This window comes from Podarcis bocagei (assembly GCF_964188305.1).
Source record: "Podarcis bocagei genome assembly, chromosome: 16".
Classification (NCBI taxonomy): Eukaryota; Metazoa; Chordata; class Lepidosauria; order Squamata; family Lacertidae; genus Podarcis; species Podarcis bocagei.
In genome coordinates this window covers 41824201-41850969 of record NC_138142.1, presented here as the reverse complement: position 1 = coordinate 41850969, position 26769 = coordinate 41824201, and the positions used below count along the sequence as shown (strand labels likewise).

The window sequence follows — 26769 nt, the reverse complement described above, 5'->3', positions numbered from 1 at the left end:
TATATTTTTTCATATCAAAGGGAAATGTGCCTCTCCACCCCCCCCCCAAGTATCTTGGTATTGCCATTGAGGGATCCAGAAATGCTTTGAGGATGGAGGAAACCTCAAAGAGGAAGGAGGGGGTCAAAATAACCCAACAACTGGATGAGAAAACTTTTTGTTTTGAGCCTAAGATGGCATGTGAGGCTCTGGGGACCCTAGCTGAAGTGATTAAGACAGAGAAACAAAAACTTGAAAGCTTTTTCTGGTTGTGTTAGGAGAGGGCCTCTCTGGAAAAAGAGCCACATGCAAGCCTGAAATTAAACCCGAACTCTTTTGGCCACCGTTTCCTGCCAGCCTCCCTTTGGGCATCACAGTCTGGCTGGACACCAAAAACCACCCAGTGGGGGAAATGGAAACACCTGGTCTTTGAGTATCCGGCCAGCCAGAACTGGCGGGCAGTGGAAATGCGATACTCCTTCCCGTTGTCATTCAGTGTACCCCTCACAAGATGAGCAGAGACAGACAGACTGGATGCAGCCTATGCCCCATGAAGAGGCCGGCTGCAAGATCTCTGAGTTGCCCACCTCTCCAAATCAGCCACAAGGTTGCCGCCAAAACTTACCAACATTCCTGAAGCCACCTGTATCCATTTTGGCCAAAAGATCTTTTGGATTAACCACATTTTCTGCCAGCTGTTTCACAGCTAATCTTTCCGCTCATCCCCCTCCCGCCATGCGAATCCATTCTTTGTTTTTTCGGAGAGGGCAAAAGGCAAAAAAAAATCAAGAGAAACCAGACCTTAACCTTCGTATCTCCATATCCAAACATGTGAGGAGCGCCAACTGCCCTTTGGCAAGCAGTTTTATACACCCGGTTGTCCTGCGGGGCCGTAATGGCAGAGCTGCTGTCCAGACCTTGTTTATATTTGGGTGGCGATACGAGGACACGGAACGGACTCATCGCACGCTGAGAGGGCAAGTCAAAGGATGCTCACCAAAGCTGAATCTCCAAACACAGGGTGTCTCTTCCGAAGTTAAGCTCCTTGCTTACCAGAAATTCCCCGTTCTCGGTACTGACTGAATTACCCATTCCTTATCTTTCTGCTCTGTCAGACCCCAGACCCAAAATACTTCTCTTCCCTTTCTGCTTAAACACACCCCACGCTCACTCTCCCCTCTTGAGTAGTTTGGTGTGTGTAAAGTTAACCCAACAAGCCCAGAGACCAAAACCTACTCCTGACTCTTCCGCTTGCCCCCACTGCAAAACAGAAGGTCTTTGTCCTTCCTTGTATTTATTTTTACCTATGTCTCCCCCAAGGATGGAGGGCTGGGGGTATCAAACCACAATCTATCTCTCTCCCTCCGTGCTCAGAAACCTCTCATGCTCACAAGCGCTCTGAAATCAAGGTTATATACCATGAGGAAGGAAAGAGAAGAAAAAAGAAATATATGTTTACAAGTCTCTTTTGCTGATCCAGTAATTGTAAATAATTCCATTGCGATTAGCTGCAATTAAATTTTAAAAAAGGGTTTCCTATCCATCACCATGTTAACTTTTCTGATTTTAGAGGATTTTTTAATCTTTCTTTCTCTTTCTCTTTCTCTCTCTGTCCCTCTCTCTTTTTCTTTTCTTTTTCCCTTCTAGGGAGGTGGGAGGTGGGTTTACTACTTGGACATTTTATTTAGAAGGAGAAAAGGGAAAAAATGAGGAAAAAAATAAAGAAGGGGGGAACCCCCAAAATCAGAAGAACTTTTAGTGATGAGGAATTTTAAGAAAAAACGAAGAGTTGGATTATATGTTTCAGACAATATCAATGCTTAAGTTATTGATTATTTATTGCCACTTTTAATAATTTAATTTTTTTCTGTCTAAATAAAATTAAATGAAAAGCAAATCCAATCTGTGTTGCCATCACTTAGAGGTACTGTAGTAGTTACGAAAAGTTGTGAAAAGAGAAGAGAAAAAGTGTACTTGATTTGGCTAACATTCTCTGTCCTCCTGGGAAGGCAAGTGTTAAAAAAAATACATTTATATATATGCCACCATAAATGGTAACACACTATACCGGGGGGGGGGCGGGAAAGATCACAAACAAACCATCAAAATGGAAAGATACCCCCACCTTCCTTTTGGCACGACATTTAGCAATGTCTTGTTAACATACACAAAACTGTGAACATACGAATGTTCATAGCATTGCCTTTCGAAGCGAGAAAATTGGTACTGTGTGACACAATAAAAACATTCCCACATTCAGTGAATCCGAACCTCGTCAGTTGCAAAAACGCTTTCATAAACTTCATTGCATCCTTGGACTTCATAGCAGACCCCGGCAAGAAAGTAGCTTGGCATGTACCCATTTTACAGCCCAGGAAAACTGAGGCATAGAGAGTGGCCGTGTGGCCTTGGCTCAAGGCTGCTGGGGCAGGGCTTGAATCCCTGGCCACGATCCATTGCAGGATGTGTACACACAAAGACATGTGAATCGATTTAGTTTCCTTTGCTATTAAAGGGTCTCCACGAAAACCTCCTCCGGGGTTTATAAACCAGGTCAGGGCTCCCAAACTGATTTAGGAGTTCCAGGACTATGGCGTGGAAGTGGACCATGTTCGCTTGGTCATCCCAAGAATGGAAGGGAAATGGAGACAGCAAATGCAATTGGTATTTGCTGCTGCGGTTGATCTGTAAATGCCACAAGACGATTAACACACCATTTGCTCTGTGTTTCATTTTCACCGAAATGCACGGGGCCAAGCGTAACATAATGCCGGGGTAATTCATTACATATATTATGTAATTTCGCCACAGTGGGCAGCGAGACAGATAACCTATTCTTTGGCGGAAGATGAACTGCAGCAGAAGGGAAATGGCTCTGCGTGCGGCAGGACGGAGAATGAGGCCTTCTTGACATCCGTGGCGTTCAGCCTCAAATAGGCCCCTCTCAGAAAAACAATGAGTAGTAAATTCTAGAGGAAGTTTGAATCTGAAACATAGCTGTCAACCGTCCCTTATTTGGCGGGAAAGCCCCTTATCCCAGCGCCGTGCTGTCCCTTATTGATGATGTCCCTTAAATTTCCCGGGTTTCAAAGGAAGCCGCTCCTCTCCCTCCCTCCCTGCCGGCCAGGGAGGAGGGAGGCTCCAACTGTGTTGCTTGGCTGCGCTGCTCACCCAATAAGGAGTTTAAGAACGACTGGGGGGTGGAGCTTGCATGCCTTGTGCCAATCAAATCGGCCGCATTGCCTGGGGACTCGCCTTTGCTCAGCGCTTCCCAGCGGAGAGGTGACGGTGGTTTCCCTTGCTGCATCCCCTTTGCCGGGTTGCTGCGCTGTGGGAACCACCGCTTGAGGCTTCGTTTGGCTGCTGGCTGGGCTTTCTGCCTTTGGCTCGGAGGGGCTCAGAAGTTGAAAATGCCTGTGCTTGGGAAATCCCTTATTTTGGCTGCTGATCCCTTATTTTCAAGGCTGCTGGCCCCTTATTTTCAAATCTGTAAGTTGACAGCTATGATCTGAAATCCTTCAGGGCGAGTGTTATGGACTTGGCGTGCGGGACAGGGGTGTCGGTACGGAGTCCGTTTGGTCCTCCTGATGAGCACACAGAACTCAGCAGGACAGCGTTCACAAGTGGGCCAGAAGTTCTGGCCGGTAAGGCCAGTTGTCCTCAATTGTCCCGGATACTCCTTGCCGGAAGCCTCTAGCAACATCCTACCGCTAGGGAGGGAAGCCATGTTGGAAAGACCTGTCCTGCCGCGAGAGGAAGACGCCAAAACCCAGGCATCGAGAAAACCTGCCATTTTGCGGGCTTAGCATCACAGGAAGTCCTTTGTGATGGCCTCGGGGAAGTTGGGCGCAGCCATGAGGATACCGATGGAACAGACGATGTGGACCAGAGCAAAGGTGACCAGGCACAGACGGTCCAGGACGGCCGCCGCAAACTTCCACTGGCTGCAGGCGGCCTGGGCGGCGTCGCGGCCCCGAAAACACTGAGCCACATAGTGCAGTTCCTCCAGGATGCGGCCCAGTTCAGGCGCGGCAAGCAGTTCCTCAGGGCTGGAGGACGGCAGCTCCGGGGACGGGAGGAATGGGCGCGGCACGTCGGGGGGCTTGGCCGGGAGCAGTGCCGCAGGGTAGGCGAGGTTGCCGTTGGCCAGCGCCACGGGGAGACGGGCCTGCCGGGTCGGCGAGCCACCGCCGTCGCTGCTGTCCGAGCTGCAACTCAGCAGGCTGGGGGCGCAGTGTGGCCGCCCCACCAGGTCCTCGCCGGGTTGGCGCATGCGCAGAAGCCAGGCTCCCCACTGCAACACCACCACCTGGACCTGCGTGGAAACAGCAAGACGATAAAGGAGAGGGAACGGAGTTTATGGTTGAGGGGAAACGGGGACCCCGTTTATTACAGAGCCAAGAAAGCAGGGTGGGTCCACAAGGGAAGGGAAGAGGGAGCGGATCATCAGGGAAAGGTCAACAACTCGGAAACCAATAAACGCTCTTGGGCCAAGTTTCCACCATACATCTGAAGCACTATGATACCATTTTGGCTTCTCCCAAAGAATTCTGGGAACTATCATTTGTTAATGGTGCTGTGAGTTGGTAGGATGAGCTACAATTCCCAGAATCCCCTGGAAAGAGAGGTGGGTGGTTTCATTTTTTGTAATAAATTGAGATTAAATTTTCAAAAATTTGACATGCACGCTTCCATACGTAAGACATTTTTCCAGCTTCCCATCCCATATTCCATGGTGTTTTTATTTCTCACCTTCTGCCGCACAAAACCTTTTTCTCTTCTATACCATCCCATCCATACTGCATTCTCCAATTCCTCCCGTTGCTCATATTTCAAATCCTTCTTGTGAAATTCATCACGAGTTAAATACAGTCATACCTTGGGTTGAAGTTGCTTCAGGTTGAGCATTTTCGGGTTGCGCTCCGTGGCGACCCAGAAGTAACGAAACGCGTTACTTCTGGGTTTCGCCAGTCACGCATGCGCAGACACTCAAAATGACGTCACACACATGCGCGGAAGCGGCGAATCACGGCACGCGCAGACGTGGATTGCGTTCGCTTCAGGATGCAAACAGGGCTCTGGAACGGATCCCGTTCGCATCCAGAGGTACCACTGTAGTCCATAAAGTGTTTCCGGCCTTCCACAAAGCAATCATCGCTAGATTCTCTTAATCTGGCTGTTAACTTGACCAGTTCTACATAATCCATTGCCTCACTTCCCCATTCTTTGGTGGGATCTTCCATTTTTGTGTGTAGAGAATCGTAGCCGCTCTTATTACATACGTGAAAAAGAGGGATGGATTCCCCTCTTGGAATTGTAGCTCTGTGAGGGGAATCGGGTCTCCTAGCAACCTGTCTCAGCACCCGTCACAAACTACAGCTCCCATGATTCTCTGGGGGAAGCCACAACAGTGTTTATGGTGGGATCCTAGTGCTTTGAAAGGAATGCCGCAGAGCCAGAGACAGAGAAGTTTAAAGCGTTAAAATTGAGATGTGGAAAATATGGAAACAATGAGGAGAAGCAGGATTGAGGTTTGGAGATATGCTTCAAGGTCCAGACTATGAGAAGCCTCCAAAAATTAATAATTATAATTTGGATGATAATTTGGTCTTCTTTTATTGTAGTTTTTTTATTGGATTATGATTTGATATGTTAATTGGATGTTTTTTATTGGAAAATTAATAAAAACGATTTAAGAAAAATAAAAGGAGTGCCGTGAATGTCGCCTACGTTGGATACAAGGCGCTAGGTGATAAACAAAGCAGCGATTCTGAAAACGGATTTTTAAAAGCGCTTACCCATCTGGGCATGCAGCCGCCGTCCGGGTCGTGATGGTGGTACTGGAGCACAAAGACTGTCGCCACCACAGAGAGGCTCACCATGCCCATCGTACTGGCAAAGTATTGTCCTAGAGGCAGAGAGAAAGGACTCAGAGGATTCTGGAGTGCACCTCTGGGCAAGGCAGGTGGGGGGCAGATCTTGCAGGATCACACCCTGCCTGATTCACACTTCCTGAATCAAAACACTAACCAACGAATCCTCCGAAACTACTTGCAAGCAAAATATGTACGAAAATGCATATGTTAGGGGGAAAGTCACAGGAAAAGGAATATATTTTCCTGAGAACAGCATACAAAAATGCAATGGGTTGGGGGAATTTGCTTGCAAAATTGTGTATATTCAAAGATGTGCAGTAAAACAATTATGAAATGTTGTGTTTGCTTTTTAAAAACAAAAAACGACACAGCGGCAAACTGGAAAACGAGAAACTGGAACTAACAGGTTTGTTCATCCCTACCTAGCAGTGATATCCTAATTATTGTTTCTATAACATTTGCCTGCCTTCCGCTGGCAGGCAACTAAGAATGAATAAATCCATAGAGGGACAGGTGTATTGACAGATGTGAGGCTTAAATGGAACTTCCAGGTACAGGAGCAGTATATCTCAGGGATCAGGGGCTTTTTTGCATTGCAAGGGGGTAGACTCAACCCTCACGGTCCCTTCCAACTCTACAGTTTGACGATTCTATGATCTCTAAACCTGTACAAAGTGCCCGTGGCAACCTATCTCCATCACATTTAGGAGCAGTAAGGTAAAGGTAAAGGGACCCCTGACCATGAGGTCCAGTCATGGCCGACTCTGGTGTTGCGACGCTCACCTTGCTTTATCAGCCGAGGGAGCCGGCATACAGCTTCTGGGTCATGTGGCCAGCATGACTAAGCCGCTTCTGGCGAACCAGAGCAGCGCACGGAAACGCCGTTTACCTTCCCGCCGGAGTGGTACCTATTTATCTACTTGCACTTTGACGTGCTTTTGAACTGATAGGTGGGCAGGAGCAGGGACCGAGCAACGGGAGCTCACCCCGTCGCGGGGATTCAAACCGCCAACCTTCTGATCAGCAAGTCCTAGGCTCTGTGGTTTAACCCACAGCGCCACCCGTGTTAGGAGCAGTAGTAATCAGTAATATCAAAGGCAACACGATGACCAAGTACCACAATGCTATATCAAAATAAACTCTTTATATAACCTATACAGAACATAGAACAATCTGAAAGACCAAATAAACGGAATCTCATAAATCTCTGAAAGTAAGTTTTATAAGTCTCTGAAAGTCTTTGTAGACTATGCAAGCAATGGGTCAGATTCTTATCTCATGAAAGCAAGCCGTAAAGCTTTGTTTTAGGATGTCCAACGCTGCTGAAGTGGTCCGCAAACAGACGCAGTGAACAGTGATTCCAGATATCCCCACTGTTTCGTGGAATTCTTCTTCGGCACAGCAGAAGGATACAGAAATGCTTCATAAACCCATCTATATATGGTCAATGGAATTGTATAACAACAATATCTATGGAGCAGTGGTCATACAGTTATGTAACATAACAAGACTTATAAGACTTGCTTTCAGAGGTTTATGAGATTCCGTTTATTTGCTTTTTCATATTGTTCTATGTTCCGTATAGATTATATAAAGAGTTGATATTGATATTGATATTGTTTTACTTGGTCATTGTGTTGCCTTGGATATTACTGATAATTGTTTGCAATACAGGGGTTTAATTGTCTGGCTCCATCACATTTAGGAGCAGAGAGCACAATTAAGGTCTGCCCATCCCTGGCCAAACCAGTCCATCTCCAGATCTCCCTCCCGTACATACCTATGAGCGGAATGGAGTCAGAGGTGGCCGGCATAACCTCCGCCACAAGCAGCATGAAGACAGTGAGCGAGAGGAGAACGGTGATGCCTGTCAGGGGGGGAAACAGGCTGTTATTCCACTGGGTTAGAAGGAGCGTCTAAGTGAAAGAGGCAAAAACCAACAACATCCCAAGGAAAAACTGCCAGGAGGCTCAGCTGGCTTGTCCACACTCCTCTGCCTCAGTCCTTCCTTCTGCAATATGGGTACAACAAACACCAACCTTCCTCGTGAGGCTGTTGTGAGAATCCACTCAGATAATATCTGCAAAGAGCTTCGAACGCCGGGGCTTCTGCTAGGTCACGCACCCCCTAATTCGGCCCTCCAGCTGTTTTGGGATTATAACTCCCGTCATCCCTAGCTAATAGGACCAGTGGTCAGGGATGATGGGAACTGTAGTCCCAAAACAGCTGGAGGACCAAGTTTGGGGGTGCTTGGCCACTGGGCCCTTCACCTCCTGGCAAATAGAAGGGGAAGAAATGGAGGCAGTGAGAGATTTTACTTTCTTGGGCTCCATGATCACTGCAGATGGTGACAGCAGCCACAAAATTAAAAGACGCCTGCTTCTTGGGAGAAAAGCAATGACAAACCTGGACAGCATCTTAAAAAGCAGAGACATCACCTTGCCAACAAAGGTCCGTATAGTTCAAGCTCTGGTTTTCCCAGTAGTGATGTGTGGAAGTGAGAGCTGGACCATCAAGAAGGCTGATGGCCGAAGAATGGATGCTTTTGAATTCTGGTGCTGGAGGAGACTCTTGAGAGTCCCATGGACCGCAAGAAGATCCAACCTCTCCATTCTGAAGGAAATCAGCCCTGAGTGCTCCCTGGAAGGACAGATCCTGAAGCTGAGGCTCCAAGACTTTGGCCACCTCATGAGAAGAGAAGACTCCCTGGAAAAGACCCTGATGTTGGGAAAGATGGAGGGCGCAAGGAGAAGGGGACGACAGAGGACGAGATGGTGGGAGAGTGTTCTCGAAGCTACCAGCATGAGTTTGACCCAACTGCGGGAGGCAGTGGAAGACAGGAGTGCCTGGCGTGCTCTGGTCCAGGGGGTCTCGAAGAGGCGGACACAACTAAACGACTCAACAACAAAAGTGCTAGGTAGTGGAAGGGGGGAACCACACAGGCAATAATTAGCATAATTGTTCGGCTTGAATTGTTCTGCTCACCCAGGGAAATCTTCTCTCCGGAATCGGCTGGCAGGAGAAAGACCAGGAAGGTCATGGCTGACAGGAGGAGGCAAGGGACCAGCATGTTGAGGGCATAGTAAAGAGTTCGGCGTCGCATGGTGACCGCAAAGGTGACGTCCAGGTAGGGCTCCCGGCAGCATTCGTAGAACACTTTGTTCTGACTGCCAGGCACACCTGTAGCAGGTGAGGAGGAAGGGGGAGTCAGCGTACGCCAGAGAATCAATCCGTTTCAGTTTCTTCCTGTTTCTCATGGGGAGGTTCCCCCCCCCCAGCCTGAGGTTCAGTTCTCCTCCACATGCCCACATCAGTTTGCAAACTTGCATTTTAAAAAGTCCTGCCGCACACCATTTTTGCAAAGCGATTTCCTAATACATTTTTTTTGCACATTATATGCGTTTCTATGCACGCTTCGCCGCAGTATATGCATAAATATCATAAATATCGCTCAGCTGGAGAAGCACATTGCAAAATTCGGAGAAGTGTGAATTTGGGAGGGTGGCTTTGTTTAATTCATGTATTGGCTTGTAAAGTGTGGATTTGGTCAGTTTGGGTTTAAATGAGTACTCAGTTGAATTTCTCCCCCCATTCTGGAGTTGCTGAGCAACAGCAGATGGTTTAACGGCATTCCAGAGATTTCTGTGTGCAGGATGAGGTCAATTGGCCTCTGGTACCTTTTACAGGGAATTTTCACAAGTTTGATTTGGTCACGCCAGTTTAAGAAATCTGTCCCAACTGATGCCCCTCACATTTACCCAAGTCTGCAAGGCCCAGGACTTTCTTTGCACCGGGCTTCATATATAGGCATTTATGTGCATGTTTTACCCGGGCAGATGCAATTTTGTGCTCCCGACTTGGCTGTAAAACTGCCCTGCTAAGTGCAAATTAAGAAGGCTAATAATATTAATAATAGTAAATAATAATAATAAATTTTATTTATATCCACCCTCCCCAGCCAAGACCGGGCTCAGGGCAGCTAACACCAAATATAAAAACAATTGATGGAAATACAGCTTAAAAAACAAGATTAAAATACATTAAAACATTAAAATGCAGCCTCATTTCAGTGGAAACTCAATCAAAAACTTTTGGAGGGATAAAAAAGTCAAGTTTTCACCAACTATCCAGACTGGTCCTACATGGGCCAGAAAAAAGCCAGGGAAGTCCCCAAATAGGAGTTCCATCACAGAAGGAGAAAGGAAAAAAGAAAGAGGGGGAAGGAATCAAATTATTCCAAGCCAAAGGCCAGGCGGAACAACTGTCTTCCAGTTTGCACTGTTTTTCAAAAAGCGTGAACAAGGCAGTTTTGCATTTACATGAGAACAAAGCTGAATTCCTTCCCCCACCCCTGGCCGCAGGAGCCCTATTGTCTAAAATAATAATAAACCCAACCTCATGAGGGCTAGGAGCTTGGTGCTGGGTTTGCTGGCGGTTCCCCCTTACCCATGAGGTCCCACTCGCCATTGGCCACGTAGCCAGAGGTGTCGGTCTCCAGCATGCGCAGGTCGAGCAGCCAGCCGTCGTACGTCCAGGAGCCAAACTTCAGGTCACATTTCTGGGTGTCGAAGGGGAACCAGCGGACGTCGATTCGACAGGTGCTTTTCAAGATGCCTGGGGCAGGGGGTACGGGCCAAATGAGCCACACCAAGGTTATTATTATTATCATTATTATTATCATCATCATTATTATTACAAACGGAAATTATATACGTAGCCAAAATGCAATGGAAAAGAAAGGCTGAAACAAGGGCTTATGGCAGGGTGCCCAAACTTTTTCCAAAGAGGGCCAGACTTGACGAAGTGAACATGTGTGAGGGCCGATCAAAACTTTTTTAGGATTGAAGTTGTTGAGCTTTTTATTATGAAGCCTTAAAATCGAGATGTGGGAAATATGGAAACAGCAAGGAGAAGCAGGACTAAGATGTGGAGATCTGCTTCAGAGATCCAGACCGTGGGGAGTCGCAAGAAATTAATAAATACAATTTAGACTATAATTTGATCTTTTTTATTTTAGGTTTTTTTAGTTTAATTGAAGTATTATGATTGGATATTTAATTGGATGTTTTCTATTGGAAAATCAGTTTTACCCAAAAGTTGTTGAACTTTTTTTAGGATTTTACCCCAGGACATATACTGCCATGGGGAGGCAGATTAAATCGACCAGCGGGCCGCATTAGGCCCCCAAAACGGACTTCCGACATGCCTGATTTATGATCATTATACTGGTTTTACCTGCTACAAAAAACCCTGCTTTTTCGTCAGCAGGGGGAGCTCTAATTTAACATTTAACTGTTGGAATGGGTGACATAAATGCTTCAAAGCGCCCCAGTATTTTGGAGATTTCCGAATAGGGATTCAGACCCTCGGGAATGGGGAGGGGCTGGATGTACATTTCCAAAATATAAGTTAAAAAACCAATAAAATAAAACCTACATACAGCAACAGTGTTTTGTGTTGTGTAGGGTCCTATGGTGTAAATAATGGGCCCCCAATCATTTTATGTTAGAGCTTCATAATTATTTCGCTATTAATATACTTCTTTTTAATTGTATATCAGTTCAACAATTGCCACATTTTCCCCTCTATAAGACGCCCCCATGTATGACGCCCCCTATTTTGGGGGATTCCCATTTTAGAAAATGGGGTGGGAGATACTATCCGTGTATAAGACGAGCCCAGATTTTGAACATTAGAGTAAAAAAACATAGTCTTAGACACAGAAAAGCATGGTACTTTGATAAAATACATATTTTGTGATGTGCAAATGGCTCTAGATACCTATTAGGACCTTAAATTACCATATAGCATATGTTCAACACACAAAAACAGCGACAATTTGTTGTTGACAAAGGACAGCTGGACATATAAAGGGCCCCATTACCTTCAGTGACTTAGGGGCTCATCAGACCTAAATCCGGCCCTGAATGATCTGCACATAGCCAGTCGGGCAAGCCATAAGGGCTGGCTAGCTATAAACTGGATAGTTGTGGGAAGAGTTTCTTTGAAGTTCCTGCATGGACTGATTGACCGCAAACTGAGGCTACATTTTGCCGCTTTTTTAGGGCTTCCGAGTGGCAGATTAAAGCACTCACTTGGTATGTACCGTATTTTTCGCTCCATAAGACGCACTTTTTCCCTCCTAAAAAGTAAGGGGAAATGTGTGTGCGTCTTATGGAGCGAATGCAGGGGGGAGGCAGGCAGGAAAACCCCCCAAGAGCAGCACACAAGCTCCGTGCGGCTCTTGCGGGCTTTTCCCCAGGAGGGAGAAGGGACTGACTGGCCGCATCAGTCCCTTCTCCCACCTTGTAAAAAAGCCCGCAGTAGCCGTGCGCTCCTTAAAGGGTGTGCGATTCCTGTGGGCTTTTGCGGGAGGTGGGTATATTGCCATAGCCGCGCGCAACCTCTCCCGGCCGGAGGGGCTGCGCGCGGCTAAAGAGGAAACCAAGCCAGCGAGCAGAATCCATCGCTGTCTTGGCTTCTTCAGCATCCAGCCGGGAGAGGCTGTGCGCGGCTATGGCACAAGCGAAGACAGCCAGTGGGATGGATCCTGCTCGCTGTCCTGGCTTCTTTGCTCTTTGGGGCTGGGGGACCCGGGCTTCCCCTGGCAGCCCCAAGAAGCTCTGGGCCTGGGGGGGAATAATTTTTTTTCCCTTGATTTCCCCCTCTAAAAACCAGGTGCGCCTTATGGTCCGGTGTGCCTTATGGAGCGAAAAATACGGTATATATATTGCTTGCTGTTTAGAATAAAATCTTTCATCTTCTCACTCCCTTGTGTTTTGTATGACTTCCGAATCTCATTTTAAAAGAACCACCTTGCCTTTAGCAAAAGATACCACTTTCCTGCTATGTGGCACCAAATCTGCCTCTGGTTCTCTCCGTCCGCCTCTCACCTGGGGGGAGCCACTGGCAGTAGCCGCTGGAGTTGACCAAGACGTTGGTGTGGAACGTGGAGTCAAACTCTTCATTGGCACTGGGGGGGAAAGGAAAAGGGGAGGGGGAGAGTTGAAGCTCAGTGAATTCAGATTTCGTTCCTTTATATATCATCGCCCCAAACCCCTTAGCTACTCTACATGTCCAACAACATATGATAAAATGTACCTTCGCATTTTTACATTTCCTTTACATTTCCAGCATGTACCTGACTCTGACATACCTTTTTGCTAGTTTAAAGGTAAAGGTAAAGGGACCCCTGACCGTTAGGTCCAGTCATGGCCAACTCTGGGGTTGCGGTGCTCATCTCGCTTTATTGGCCAAGGGAGCCGGCGTACAGCTTCCGGGTCATGTGGCCAGCAGGACTAAGCCGCTTCTGGCAAACCAGAGCAGTGCACAGAAACACCGTTTATCTACTTGCACTTTGACGTGCTTTTGAACTGCTAGGTGGGCAGGAGCAGGGACCGAGTAACGGGAGCTCACCCCGTCACGGGGATTCAAACCGCCGACCTTCTGATCGGCAAGTCCTGGGCTCTGTGGTTTAACCCACAGCGCCACCCACGTCCCTAGTTTACTTTGCTAGTTTACTTGGCGTCAAGTACCATCCAGAGATTATCTTCACGTAGTTTTCCTTCAGTTTTCTATGTTAAGCATGTTAAATCAGATTTCTTTCCAGTTGCTTCAACTGACCATCAGAGCACATAAAGCAGGAGTAGGCAAACTAAGGTCCGGGGGCCGGATCCGGCCCAATCGCCATCTCAATCTGACCCATGGGAATCAGCATGTTTTTACATGAGTAGAATGTGTCCTTTTATTTAAAATTCATCTCCAGGTTATTTGTGGGGCACAGGAATTCGTTCAATTTCCCCCCAAAAAAACATAGTCTGCCCCCCCCCCACAAGATCTGAGGAACAGTGGACCGGCCCCCTGCGGAAAAAGTTTGCTGACCCCTGACGTAAAGGCTTGCGTGACAGTCCTGTGCTAGGACCTGGCGAACCAGTCTGGGTCGCTCCGAAGTCTAGGTGCAAAGCCTCTTGAGGAATGAAATTCTCTTCCTCTCCTTCCAGGGATATAAGCTGGTGACCGTTGAGACTGATGGGGCGGAAGGCAGGGAGCCCAACAGTAGGTGGCGCCAGAGAGCCAGTCTAACACATTCTAGTTTTGACCCTGCTGAGTTCTGCAAGGGGCAACACTGAGGCTAAGGAGGAGGGGGAAGGCGACAGAGTAGGACCACCCCCTTGGGCCGGATGTAAGAAGAAAGGCAGGCAGAAGGCAGGCAGGTTGGTGGAGCAGTGCCCCATTTGCCCTAAGGGGCTAGGAGCCACTGCCTCCCTGGAGAAAATCTGTCTTCAGTTCAAGGGGGAAAGGCTGGGATTTGCCCCTAATACTAATAATACTACTACTAATAATAATAATAATAATAATAATAAATTTTATTTATACCCCGCCCTCCACAGCCAAGGCTAGGCTCAGGGCGGCTAACAAACAATAATAAAATAAGTTGATTGAAATACAACTTAAAAAACAAGATTAAAATACAACATTAAAACATTAAAATGCAGCCTCATCACAGGAGGAGAAAGGAAAAAAGAAAGAGGGAGGGGAAATCAAATTGATTCCAAGCCAAAGGCCAGGCGGAACAACTCTGTCTTACAGGAAAGAAATCAGATCCTGCAGCATTTAAGCCTGCAGCCATTGGTACAAGACATTTGTTATGTTGTTGTTGTTGTTCTCTGTTAAATTGATTCGTCACCCGGCACGTAACGAGTCTCTGAGAGCCTTACAAAACGCAGAAGTATAAATACTAGGGCAGCGGGGGGGGGGGGGGAGAGAGAACAATGAATTTACAACGAAAGCCGATAAAACAGACCAAATGAAAAGGTAGCAAACACAAAGGTAGCGACCCAAAACCCACCATCCGAAGACACCAGAAGCAGCCCTAACCCATCAGACGCCTGAGGGGGAAGATACGTTTTAAACAGGTGCCAAAAGGATGCTGTTATTGGTACCAGGTGGGCTTCATTGGGGAGAGCATTCTGCAAGGCTGGGGCCAACACCAAAAAGGCCCCGCTGCCTTGGTGCCACACTCTGGACCTCCCTCAGAAGGGAGTTCCTTGACCACTGGTTGACTTGGCCACCTGGCTCTATTAGAAGCCCAACTTATTACCCACCCAGCGAACACCACAAAATATCCCAGCTACAAGCTTCTCCCACCTGTTGTACAAAAGGATGTCGGGCTTCCAGACTTGGTTAGCGGCGAACCGCAGTGTCTTCACGCCGGGGTATTCCGATTCATTCCATTGCAAGTAGTGGTCGTACCAGTACTGGGGGGGGGGTGAGAAAAAGCAGCGTTGATGGGACCCTGCCAATGTTTAGTTCGGTTAGGGAAAGGGTTAGGGTGTTGCTGCTGTTGTTTAAGGCGAAGTTGCCAATATTTAAGGGCCCGTTTGTTCTCCCACCCCAGGTGAGCTTCATCTGAAGCAACACGATGCCTTGCAATAGTTACCACTACTTGGCGGGGAAGCAAGGTAAGCTTTGCAAGAGCTCAGCTGCAACAAACAAAAGCAGCAAGCAAAGTGAGCTTTGCAAGAGGTCAGCTGCTAAGATCAGAAGAAGGGCTACTGATACAACGCAGTCGATGCCGCGATACAACAGGTACATCTGGTTTCTCTGCCCCCCGTAAGCCATGACCTTACCATCTGCAGCCAGACATTGGTGGTCAAAACTTGGTTTTTCTCATCCTGCAAACAAAAGGGGGAGGGAAATGTTAAAAGCTCAGGAATGAGGCATTGAGGAATTTCAGAGGGCAAATAAGGAGGGAAAGATCTCTAGTGCATAATGTATAGGTCCCCATGGAAAACCCCAAGATGGACAGCGGAGGGGAAGGGGAAAGTGATATATTTGATGTGCATTGTTTCCATATAAGCCTGTCCAGGCTCAGGATCTTACCACATCCATGATCTGCATGAGGCTCAGGGTGAAGTGGACGGTTATGGGCTGTGCGTCATCCCCCACCGGCCTTTCCAGGGGGGTATAATTCTCCATCAAGGCTTTCAGCAGCTGCCGCTGGTAGACGCCTCCTTGAGAGCCTGCAAATCACACGGGTATGAGAATTATTATTATTATTATTATTATTATTATTATTATTATTATTATTATTATTATTATTATTTTATACCTTGCCCATCTGGCTGGGCCTCCCCAGCCACTCTAGGCAGTTTCCAACAGAACACTAAAATGCAATAACCTATTAAACATTAAAAGCTTCCCTAAACAGGGCTGCCTTCAGGTGTCTTCTAAAAGTTTGGTACTTATTTTTCTCTTTGACATCTGGTGGGAGGGCATTCCACAGGGCGGGGGCCACCACCGAGAAGGCCCTCTGCCTGGTTCCCTGTAGCCTCACTTCTCACAATGAGGGAACCGCCAGAAGGCCCTTGGAGCTGGATCTCAGTGTCCAGGCAGAACGATGGGGGTGGAGACGCTCCTTCAGGTATACTGGACCGAGGCCGTTTAGGGCTTTCAAGGTCAGCACCAACACTTTGAATTGTGCTCGGAAACATACTGGGAGCCAATGAAGATCTTTCAGACCCGTCTAGTCCAGCGTCCTGTTCTCACAGCAGCCGACCAGATTGCCTGTGTTAAACCCGCAAGCAGGATTCGAATACAAGACCCACTCTCTCTTCCTGAGGTTTCCAGCATCTGGCCTTCAGAAGCATCGCTGCCTCATTTTGGACACAGAGCTCAGCCATGGTGGCTGTTAGGCATCGACAGCCCTCTCCAATTAGTTCATTGCAGGACAGGCTGTTGAAAAATGTACTGTAATAAACGAAAATCTGCCCTTATTCCCTAATGGGGGACACAAGAGCCCTTATAGAGTCCTTTGCAGGTTCTCCATCGGTCAGAGAAAATGACAGAGGCCAACCAGAGAATATTGAGAAACAAAGCAGCTCGTAAGCCTGATCTTTATTGAGCTGTTGCAACAGGGTTCTCCCCTCACACACAGGAAAGGAGGAGGACCCAGAACAAAGGTGTGCAAGCCCTTATATAGACATTTTAAATTCCCTGCCCTGGAGCTCAAGACCACCCCTCCACACATCATACATACATCACAGAAAAGGCGGTCTACAGCAGAAATCTGAGTGCTTTGTTTACCTCCTCTCTGGCAGGTTACCTGTTAATGCTCACTTGATTGGATACCCTGGGGAGCCTGGCCAGTCTTTTGTAATGATCAATACTTAGTTCCTGAGCCAGGTCACAGGCGCACACCCTATTCATACACAGACAGACATACCATTAAGACAGGATTTGTGAAGGAAAAGACAATGGGGAGGTTTTTCCATTTTCCTTCGACTTTGCAGAGAAATAATCTGGTCAGTTGGGGAGCCAATATGGTTCCAGGGCTCTTTTCCTGTGTTGCTTCAGACATGCGGTTTATATATTTATGTATGTGTTTGCTTGGTACATTTGTGAACTTTTATTATATATATAAGACCTTCATTTTTTTATTTCAGTACCAAATGCAGAAGAACGAGCATTTATGCTGAGACAGCGACCCTCGTGAAAACAGGAGTGTTTCAAATGCACGAGTCTGCTCCTGTTTCCACCTCTCGTGTGCGTCTGCTTAAGTCGTTTTGTCCATTTTACTGGTTCACGGTTTTTCTTCCTTCCTTGGGGCGACAGGGGTGTTGTGAGTCCTGTCTCCCGGGGCTGCTTCTTCCATCTCCGCCTGGCTCCGAATTTTCACTGCCTTGGGCGATGGCTGCAGGGCATCCGTGAGCTTCTCTGCTTGTCATTCGCTGCTAGCAGAGTCTTGAAGCTGCCGCCGCGGCAAATGAGCCTCTTTGGGCCTGAAGCTTTAAATGAAGCCGAAGATTGGAGGCTGCGAAAACCGTGGAGCTGAAGGCCTGGATCGCTGCTTCGTTTAGAACAGGCAATGAGATTGTAAGCTCAGGAAGACCCCGGTTCGAAACTCGCCTCTGATCCCATCGTTGTCGCCACTGTTATTGTTTTGTTTCTAATTCAACTATTCATTTCGCTTTGCAAAAGCCGTGACCCCTCTACACATGGTTACCTGGAGTAAGCGGAGATAACTCTCAAATGTGGGACGCAGGTGGCGCTGTGGGTTAAACCACAGAGCCTAGGACTTGCCGATCAGAAGGTCGGCGGTTTGAAACCCCGCGACGGGGTGAGCTCCCGTTGCTTGGTCCCTGCTCCTGCCAACCTAGCAGTTCGAAAGCACGTCAAAGTGCATGTAGATAAATAGGTACCACTCCAGCGGGAAGGTAAACGGCGTTTCCGTGCGCTGCTCTGGTTCGCCAGAAGCGGCTTAGTCATGCTGGCCACATGACCTGGAAGCTGTACGCCGGTTCCCTCGCCCAATAAAGCGAGATGAGCGCCGCAACTCCAGAGTCGGTCACAACTGGACCTAACGGTCAGGCGTCCCTTTACCTTTTACTTACTCTCAAATGTGTGCAAAATCAGAATTTACTGGTAGAAAGCATGTTACAGACGCACACCTTTGCTACACAGGCCTGCTTTCATCTATATATTTTTCGCATCGCTTGGTGCAATCATGGCATGGGGATTTTTCACAGGGGATGATGCGAGCCAGCAGGTACCCTGGGAAGGGAGCCCCATAGCTCAGTATTATTTTTTTATATATATAAATATTTTATTGAGTTTTCACAATAAAAAAACATCCAAGAAAATATACCGAGACAAAGAAAATACAAAATCACAAAAAACAATACAATACAAAAATACAAACATTGAACACATCAAAAGAAAAAAGAGATAAAAACACACATAATAACAAAAAACAAAAATTCCCTCTTTCTTAATTTCTCATCTTCCATTAACTTATTTTCCCGACTTCCTCACGTCTCCCGTTCTTGTATCCCTTTTTAGAAATTAATTCAGCAAATTCATATCCTATTAATTTATCTGTTATTAATCCAATCTTACATTTTACTTTGTTGCTAAAGCCCCTGCGATTCATTTCAATGTCCTCAACATTCAAAAATTTTACAATATTTCTGCAAATAAATTTTAAATTTCCTCCAGTCTTCCTCCACTGACTCCTCTCCCTGGTCTCGGACTCTGCCAGTCATTTCCGCCATCTCCATATAGTCTATTAGTTGCATCTGCCAGTCTTCCAAGGTGGGTAGGTCTTGTGTCTTCCAGTGCTCCCATAGCTCAGTATTAGAGCAGAATGGGACTCCTTCAACCCCTGACATCTCCAGGTAAGAACTTAAGAGCCTGCAGGATGAGGCCACGGGCCCACCTTGTCCATCATCCTGTCTCACAGTGGACAACCAGATGGCTTAATGGGAAACCAACCAAAGCAGGATTTGAACCCATGAGCATCTCTCCCCCTTTGCAATTCCCGACAATCGGCAGCCAGAGACAATCCTATGTCTGGCCGTCAAGGAAGAGCAGTCTGATCCTCCATGAATATATTGAATTTTCCTTCAAAGCCATCCAGACTAAAAAGCCTCAGTGGTATTTATGTTTGTGGCTACAGCAGCAAAGATTCTCTGTGCACAGAAATGGAAGGAGGAGGAAAAACAGCCTCGAAGGAAGAACGGTTGATGGAAATCTCGGAATACACAGCGACACAAATTTAGAAGCCTTTAAAGAAGACTGGAAAAACTTTTCTAGACTACAGTGGTGCCCCACAAGACGAATGCCTCGCAAGACGGAAAACTCGCTAGACGAAAGAGTTTTCCGTTTTGGAGGTGCTTCGCAAAACGAATTCCCTATGGGCTTGCTTCGCAAGACGACAATGTCTTGCGAGTTCCTGCTGGTTTTTTCCTCCCCCCCCCTTTTTCTAAGCCGCTAAGCTGCTTATCAGCTGATCCGATCAGCAGATAAGCCACTAAAAGCCGCTAAAAGCCGCTAATAGCGCTAATCCGCTAATCCTTCAATGGGCTTGCTTCGCAAGACGGAAAAACCGCTAAACGAAGAGAATCACAGAACGGATTCTTTTCGTCTTGCGAGGCACCACTGTATATAAAAAGTTATTTCCCCTATGCGAAGGCCACAGCAGGGTTTGAAGTGTAAGAAAACAGCAGAATATATTATGAAACATGTTAAAGAGGATGAAATTAGGTAAGACGGAAGCTTTAAACGCAGTTGTATGTAATTTGGGTTGTAAACATCGACATCGGGTGAGCGGGGAGCCACTAGTTTTGCTGAACCGGAATATAACTGTTGAGTAACAAGTGTAACTTTAAAGATGGATAAAGAATAAAATATTATTATAAAAAAGCCGTCCAAACTGGTGGCTTGGAGATTTCCCTTGATGCAAGGCAGCAGGTTATCAGTCACAGTAGACGATCCTGACTCAGCCAGACCAGCTTCCTAAGTCCGTGAAAGCAGCTTGAACTTCCTATGTTCATCTGTGACTTCATGAAGAATCACAAAAGCAGTTTTGCTCTGCATGGATTGGAGCCGCCTTCATCAAATACAGGGAAAGTTCCCCCTTGTTGGCAGGTAATGGGTGTTGTTTTTTAAAGTAGAGTGCCAAGAATTTCTGCATCCCCATCGTTCAACTGTAGCCAGGGCCGTCTTAAACATATCCGGCGCTGTAAACTTTACTATGAATCAGCAGCCTTCTGCTGGCTAAAAGATTGGCTACTTCTTGAGAACACAGACATTTTGGATTTGGAAGGTTTTAACAATGTATTTGGATGGCATGCATATCTATGGTATGACAAGGTTAAAGCGCATAAAGCATTTAAAAATCATATTGTTAGGAAAGCATTATATAATGTTTGGATTAAATATAAAGATCTGTTGGAAAATAAAACCCCAAGGTGGTTGTCACCAATGGAGGCAAAGGCTGTGAAAAAAATCAATATGGAGGCCAAATGGCCGAAATATTGGGAAATTTTGGAACAGGAAGGAGATAAATTGAAATTACAGAGTTTTGAGAAATTAAAAGTCAAAGTGCGAGACTGGCTCCATTATTATCAAATAATGGAGGTCTACAAACAGGACAGGAAAATTGGCTTCCAGGTGGAAAAATCAAAATTAGAAACAGAACTGTTAGAACCCAATACTAAGAACTTGTCAAGAATGTACAACTTGCTTTTGAAATGGAATACACAAGATGAAACAGCGAAATCAGCTATGATAAAGTGGGCACAAAATATTTGTTATAACATCATGTTTGCTGACTGGGAACAGTTGTGGACCACCGGTATGAAATTTACGGCATGTAATGCCTTAAAGGAAAATATTATGAAAATGATGTATAGGTGGTACATGACTCCAGTCAAGCTTGCAAAAATTTATCATTTGCCTGATAATAAATGTTGGAAATGTAAAGAAACTGAAGGTAATTTCTTTCACCATTGGTGGACGTGCCCAAAGATTAAGGCTTTCTGGGAAATGATATATAACAAAATGAAAAAGGTACTTAGATGTACTTTCCCTAAGAAACCAGAGGCCTTTCTCTTGGGCATTGTTGGCCAATTGGTGCCAAAGAAAGGCAGAACTTTTTTTATGTATGCTACAACAGCAGCAAGAATACTCATCGCAAAGTAATGGAAGACACAAGATCTACCCACTCTGGAAGAATGGCAGATGAAGGTGATTGACTACATGGGAGTGGCTGAAATGACTGGCAGAATCCGAGATCAGGGAAAAGAGATGGCGGAAGAAGATTGGAAGAAATTTAAGATCTATCTTAAGAGACATTGTAAAATTAATGAGTGTTAAACTGTTGCGGCTATAGAAGTAAGCGGACTACAGCTGTAAAGATTAGGTTAAAAGAAAAGAAAGGATTACAATTAGATTAAGGGTGAGGATTTGCTGAACTAAATATTTGAAATTGGAATGCAGAAAGGGGAGGTATGAGGAGGTCGGTGAAGTAAGGTTTAAGAGAATAAGGATTTGAAATTATACTTGTTTGTCTTTGTGTGTGTTTGTTTGTATTTTATAATTTGTGAAAACTCAATAAATATCTTTTTTTAAAAAAAAAAACACACCAAGTAAGTGAGCAGGCCTGCGCCAAGTGAGCGAGGGCCCATGCGCTGCTCCGGCTTGTTTTTTCCCCTTTCAGCCTTCAGCGCCTGCAGGCTAAAAGGGAAAAAAACCAAGCCAGCACTCAACGGGAGGGGCCCGCACCCTTGCTCACTCAGCGCGCTTGTTCAGTGTTCCCCGAACTCTCGCCTGGTGCCCTCCACAAATTGGCACCCTGGCGCCCAGCGCCACTAGCCTCTATGGGTAAGACGGGCCTGACTGTAGCAGCACCGAAAGGGAATCTCTCTGTCTGCAACCTCCCTAAATTAGGTTGCTGTGATGAAAAAAGCTTAGCGGGAAAACCAGAAACAGATCAGTGTCTATGTACTGGGTTGTTGCTTTTTAATGTTAACTGCTCAAAGATTCAGGTAGGTTGGTCTGACGTAGTCGAAATATGTAAAAAAAAATGTCCAGTAGCACCTTAGTCACATGGAAGATGGAACAAGCTTGTTTTCTCCTGCTCTGGAGGGCAGAACTCAGACCAATGGATTCAAGTTACAAGGAAGGAGATTGCAACTAAACATCAGAGAAGAACTTTCTGGCAGTAAGAGCTGTTTGACAGTGGAATAATAATAATAATAATAATTTATTATTTGTACCCTGCCCATCTGGCTGGGTTTCCCCAGCCACTCTGGGCGGCTTCCAACACAATATTAAAATACAATAGCCTATTAAACATTAAAAGCTTCCCTAAACAGGGCTGCTTTAGATGTCTTCTAAATGTCAGATACTTGTTTATCTCTTTGACATCTGGTGGGAGGGCATTCCACAGGGCGTGTGCCACCACCGAGAAGGCCCTCTGCCTGGTTCCCTGTAACTTCACTTCTTGCAGGGAGGGAACACAGACCATCCCATGTCCCTATTTTCCAGGGACGCTCCTGATTTAGAGAAGCCATCCCAGTTTCTGATTTGATCCCAGAATGTCCCGCTTTTCCTTAGGACGTCCCTATTTTCATTGGAGAAATATTGGAGGGTATGGAGTTATCTGACCACGGAGCCGTCCGAAGGCAATCCTGTATGGGGAAGTTTTTAAAAAATGTTTAATGTTTTATTATGTTTTTCAATACATTGGAAGCTGCCCAGAGTGGCTGGGGCAACCCAATAAGATGTGTGGGGTATAAAAAGAGTAAAATTATCATTATGGAATGGAACGTCCCTATTTTCATCGGAGAAATATTGGGGGGTATGGGAACGGTCTCCCTCGGGTAGCTACAGACTCTCCTTCCTTGGAAGTTTTTAAACAGAGGTTGGACGGCCATCTGTCCCAGACGCAATACTTGAGGTTCCTAAGTTGAAGGCGGATTGGACTAGACGACCCTCGAGGGCCCTTCCAACTTTTTAGTTTAGAGAAAATGTTAAGAGGTGGCACGACAGAAGCGTATAAAATTACACATGGCACAGAGGAAGTGGGTAAAGTTTTTTAGAAAGGTTATTCCAAAGGTTATTCCAAAAAAAATGTTTGGAATAACCTTTCTAAAAAGACCAGAGGCATTTCTGTTAAGTATTGTTGGCAGGGACATTCCGAATAAATTTAAGGAGGTATTTTTATACGCAACGGCTGCAGCTCGGACTTTGGTGGCAAAGGGGTGGAAGGAAGAAGCCCCGACAATAACGGATTAGTATAACAAGCTACAAGAATTTGCTGAAATGGTGCAGTTGACAAATAGCCTGAGAGGCAATTCAAACCAAAAATTTATGGAAAAGTGGAATAGATATAAGATATATGTTCAAAAATGCAGTAAAGGTTCGCTATCTACGCTAGCATTCGATTGACGTTGGAGAGAGACTGAGTTGAGAGAGAAGACCAAGGGTACATATTGATACAGGAATGTATTAGATAAAATGTAAAGAAATATGCAATAATAAGAGTACATTCATTTGAAAAAAAGGAATATGCAACGGGATAGACAGGAAGTCCAAAGTGTTGGTATAGATATGATTTTGGAATAGTTTTTTTGCCCTTTTCCCCTTTCTTTTAGCATATAAACTTTGTATACATGTTGAAAATTATAGTATAATAAGCCTTGTGTTGTAATATGATGATGTTTACTGATGTAACGTAAGAACTTTAATAAATAAATAAAATTCAAAATAAAATAAATCGAAGAGAAAGTGGGTGAAGCTTTTCTCCTTCCCTCACAGCCCCACGGACACCCAAGGAAGCTGGACATAGAAGGAAGCTTGCGATGCGCTTAGGATCCCAGGAAGGGGGCAGTCTGCCCCCTGTGGATTGCCTCCAGCCCCCCTGGCAGTCAGAGGGTGCGCTGCCTCTGAACATGGATGCTCCAGGGATAAAGAGGTGTTGACAGGCCCCTTTCCTCTTCATACGCCTTTCCCTGATCCCTTCTGAAAGGCGTCTCAGCCCCTCGGCCGCCAGAACCTGCAAATCCCATAAATAAATTAAGCGCCGCTGAGGCTGAAGGAATCGCCATTTCTCCTGTGTTTGGAATCTACCGTCCTGCCAATTTCAGAAAACGCAAACCTCCAGTACAGTGGTACCTCGGGTTAAGAACTGAATTCGTTCTGGAGGTCTGTTCTCAAGCTGGAACTGTTCTTAACCTGAAGCACCACTTTAGCTAATGGGGCCTCCTGCTGCCGCTGCTACGAGATTTCTGTTCTCATCCTGAAGCAAAGTTCTTAACCCGAGGTACTATTTCTGGGTTAGCGGAGTCTGTAACCTGAAGCGTATGTAACCTGAGGTACCACTGTATCTTGTATTCTGGAAATGTACATCCAGGTGTTTTTTTCGTTCCGGAGGTCCGTTCTTAACCTGAAGCTGTTCTTAACCTGAGGTACCACTTTAGCTAATGGGGCCTCCTGCTGCCGCCGCGCCGCCAGAGCACAATTTCTGTTCTCATCCTGAAGCAAAGTTCTTAACCCAAGGTAATATTTCTGGGTTCGCAGAGTCTGTAACCTGAAGAGTCTGTAACCTGAGGTACCACTGTCTTGTGAGAGGTTGGGATGGAAGAAACAGCCTTGCTGTGCAGTTTCCCACACACCCACTATTGACACAACAACACACACAAACACACACCGGGCAGATCCATCCTGGAAGGCGGGTGGAAGGGAGGGAGGCGGGTGGAAAAGGATGAGGAGACGGACCCCCTTTTAACTTGAGACCCTAAACGAAACTGACAAGGCAGCCTGCCCATTCCCCCACCTTCCGAAGAAACGGAGGCTATGTATGAAATTAAACTCAGCAAGCATGAAATAAGCTAGGCAGTGGTAGTGGGGGTACAGTGGAAAGGGGGGGAGTCGGGAAAGCTAGACAACCCAGTCAAATTTGCTTTTATTCCTGCAAACCGTAAAAGCCGAGGAGAGAAAGAAAAAAAAGGAGGTTTTATAGGAGGGGGAAAACCAACCCAGGCCCCATTTTTTATCCCTCTGTAAGGACAGGAAAGAGAGAGGGGTTTCGTCCTGACTCCGGCTTGAAATCATAGGGCAGAAAGTGGGTTTTTCCTGACATCTTGGGAGATCAATAATATCTAGTCCTAAAACGCTAAAAGATCTCACAGTTTATAAGGGGGAAGACAAAAGCTTTTAGAAAAACACCAGACCTGTTTCAAAGCCCTGGGAGATTTGAAAATGTTCCCGGCTTGCTTTTTATCTCTCGTCCAATCCACCCTGGAAAATCCTTCTTGAAAACAGCTGGAGATCTGCTTTTCTCTGCCTTTTTCTGAGGTTTTCGGTTTCTTGTGTTTCATGGCGGGGAAAAGAAATGAGGGGTATTTTTTGCATACCTGGTCAGGGGAGTGGTGGAGAGGGAAGAGAAATGGGGGCACAGATAATAAAGAGAGGAAGTTACCTTGGAAGAGAAGGAAGATGCTCAGGGCACAAATCCGGGCAGAGGGTTCCATGTCTGCAACTGGATCGCGGAAAGGAAAAGGGGGCAACGGGAGACCCCCCTAGCTGGTGCCAGCTAGTCTGCTTTCCTCATCGCGCTCTGTACTGGCTCAGCGGAGGACGCACAGCTCACTCACCGAGGGAAACAGCGAGAATCTTTATTTAGAAGAGGCTGGGGAGGGGATGGAGAGAGGAGAATGAAACATCATCATTGCCCACTGGACGCTTTTCAGCTCTCATTAATTCAATCATTTCAGTGCTGTTTTGGCTGGAGAGGTTTTAAGAGCCACATGAGCTCTTTAGAAGGTCAGCGTTAATGGGACTTAGAAGGGGCATTAATTTCATGGCATCTCTCTCTCTCTCTCTCTCTCTCTCTCTCTCTCTCTCTCTCTCTCTCACACACACACACACACACACACACACACACACACACACACATTAAAAGACCATTAGAGATTAGGCAAACAGGAGATGAAGGAGAGATTGAGAGAGAGAGGCAGGTACAGTAGATTTGCAGTGCAGTCGTGTAGATGTATACACCAAAGGAAGTTCAGAAAGGAGCCGATCTCCCCACAATAATTGTGAACTTAAATCAGCAGAATCTTACAGATGGGTATCAGGGATGAATGAATCTGTCCATTTCGGTTTCTCCGGCGTTGCTCATTCCCCCCCCCCCCAATCTCAAGTTCGTTTCTCCACATTTTCACACGGTCTCCTGGTTTTATTCCTCGCAAAAAGACATCAACATTTCAGGGCTCATTTATCCATATGTGCATTTGCCGATACTCATGTTCTCCTATTAGGGACATTTTTTTTGCAAATCAACTTCCAGGGATTTACTGCACTTCTGCATGTTATCTTCACCAATATACACGTTTTTATGCACACTTTGTCCCAGTTGGTGCATTTTTAAATCACAGCACTTGGCTGGACGGCTGCGCTGCAAAAATTCGGGGAAGTACGAATTTCAAGGGACGGCAGAGTTTCGGTTCGCGCATTGTTTCATAAAGTGCAAAATCAGGCAGTTTTGCCTTTAAGCACGAACTGAATTCAATTTATCCCCCTTGTCACTAATAGATATGCAAGGTAGCCAGATTGATGAGAAGATACC

At 46.2% G+C, this 26769-nt stretch overlaps 1 protein-coding gene across 1 annotated transcript; it reads right to left on the bottom strand.

The window, feature by feature from the left end:
- Nucleotides 1-1799: 1799 nt before the first annotated feature.
- Nucleotides 1800-26061, bottom strand: LOC308575134 (neuronal acetylcholine receptor subunit alpha-7-like). Its single transcript, XM_081173673.1, has 10 exons — nucleotides 25621-26061; nucleotides 15738-15877; nucleotides 15485-15529; nucleotides 15003-15112; nucleotides 12749-12828; nucleotides 10302-10469; nucleotides 8841-9035; nucleotides 7636-7722; nucleotides 5778-5887; nucleotides 1800-4294 (listed from the first exon to the last, which is right to left on the bottom strand). Exons 1-10 carry the CDS (start codon nucleotides 25670-25672, stop codon nucleotides 3788-3790), a joined length of 1494 nt encoding a protein of 497 aa, XP_081029799.1. The 5' UTR covers nucleotides 25673-26061; the 3' UTR covers nucleotides 1800-3787.
- Between the last annotated feature and the right edge of the window lie 708 nt (nucleotides 26062-26769).

Coding starts and splice junctions, on each gene's coding strand:
- LOC308575134 (XM_081173673.1), bottom strand. CDS start 25,672: ATGGAACCCTCTGCCCGGATTTGTGCCCTGAGCATCTTCCTTCTCTTC. Junction 15,113..15,484: donor CCAATGTCTGGCTGCAGATG/GTAAGGTCATGG, acceptor CCCCCCCCCCAG/TACTGGTACGACCACTACTT. Junction 12,829..15,002: donor GACATCCTTTTGTACAACAG/GTGGGAGAAGCT, acceptor TTTCCCCCCCAG/TGCCAATGAAGAGTTTGACT.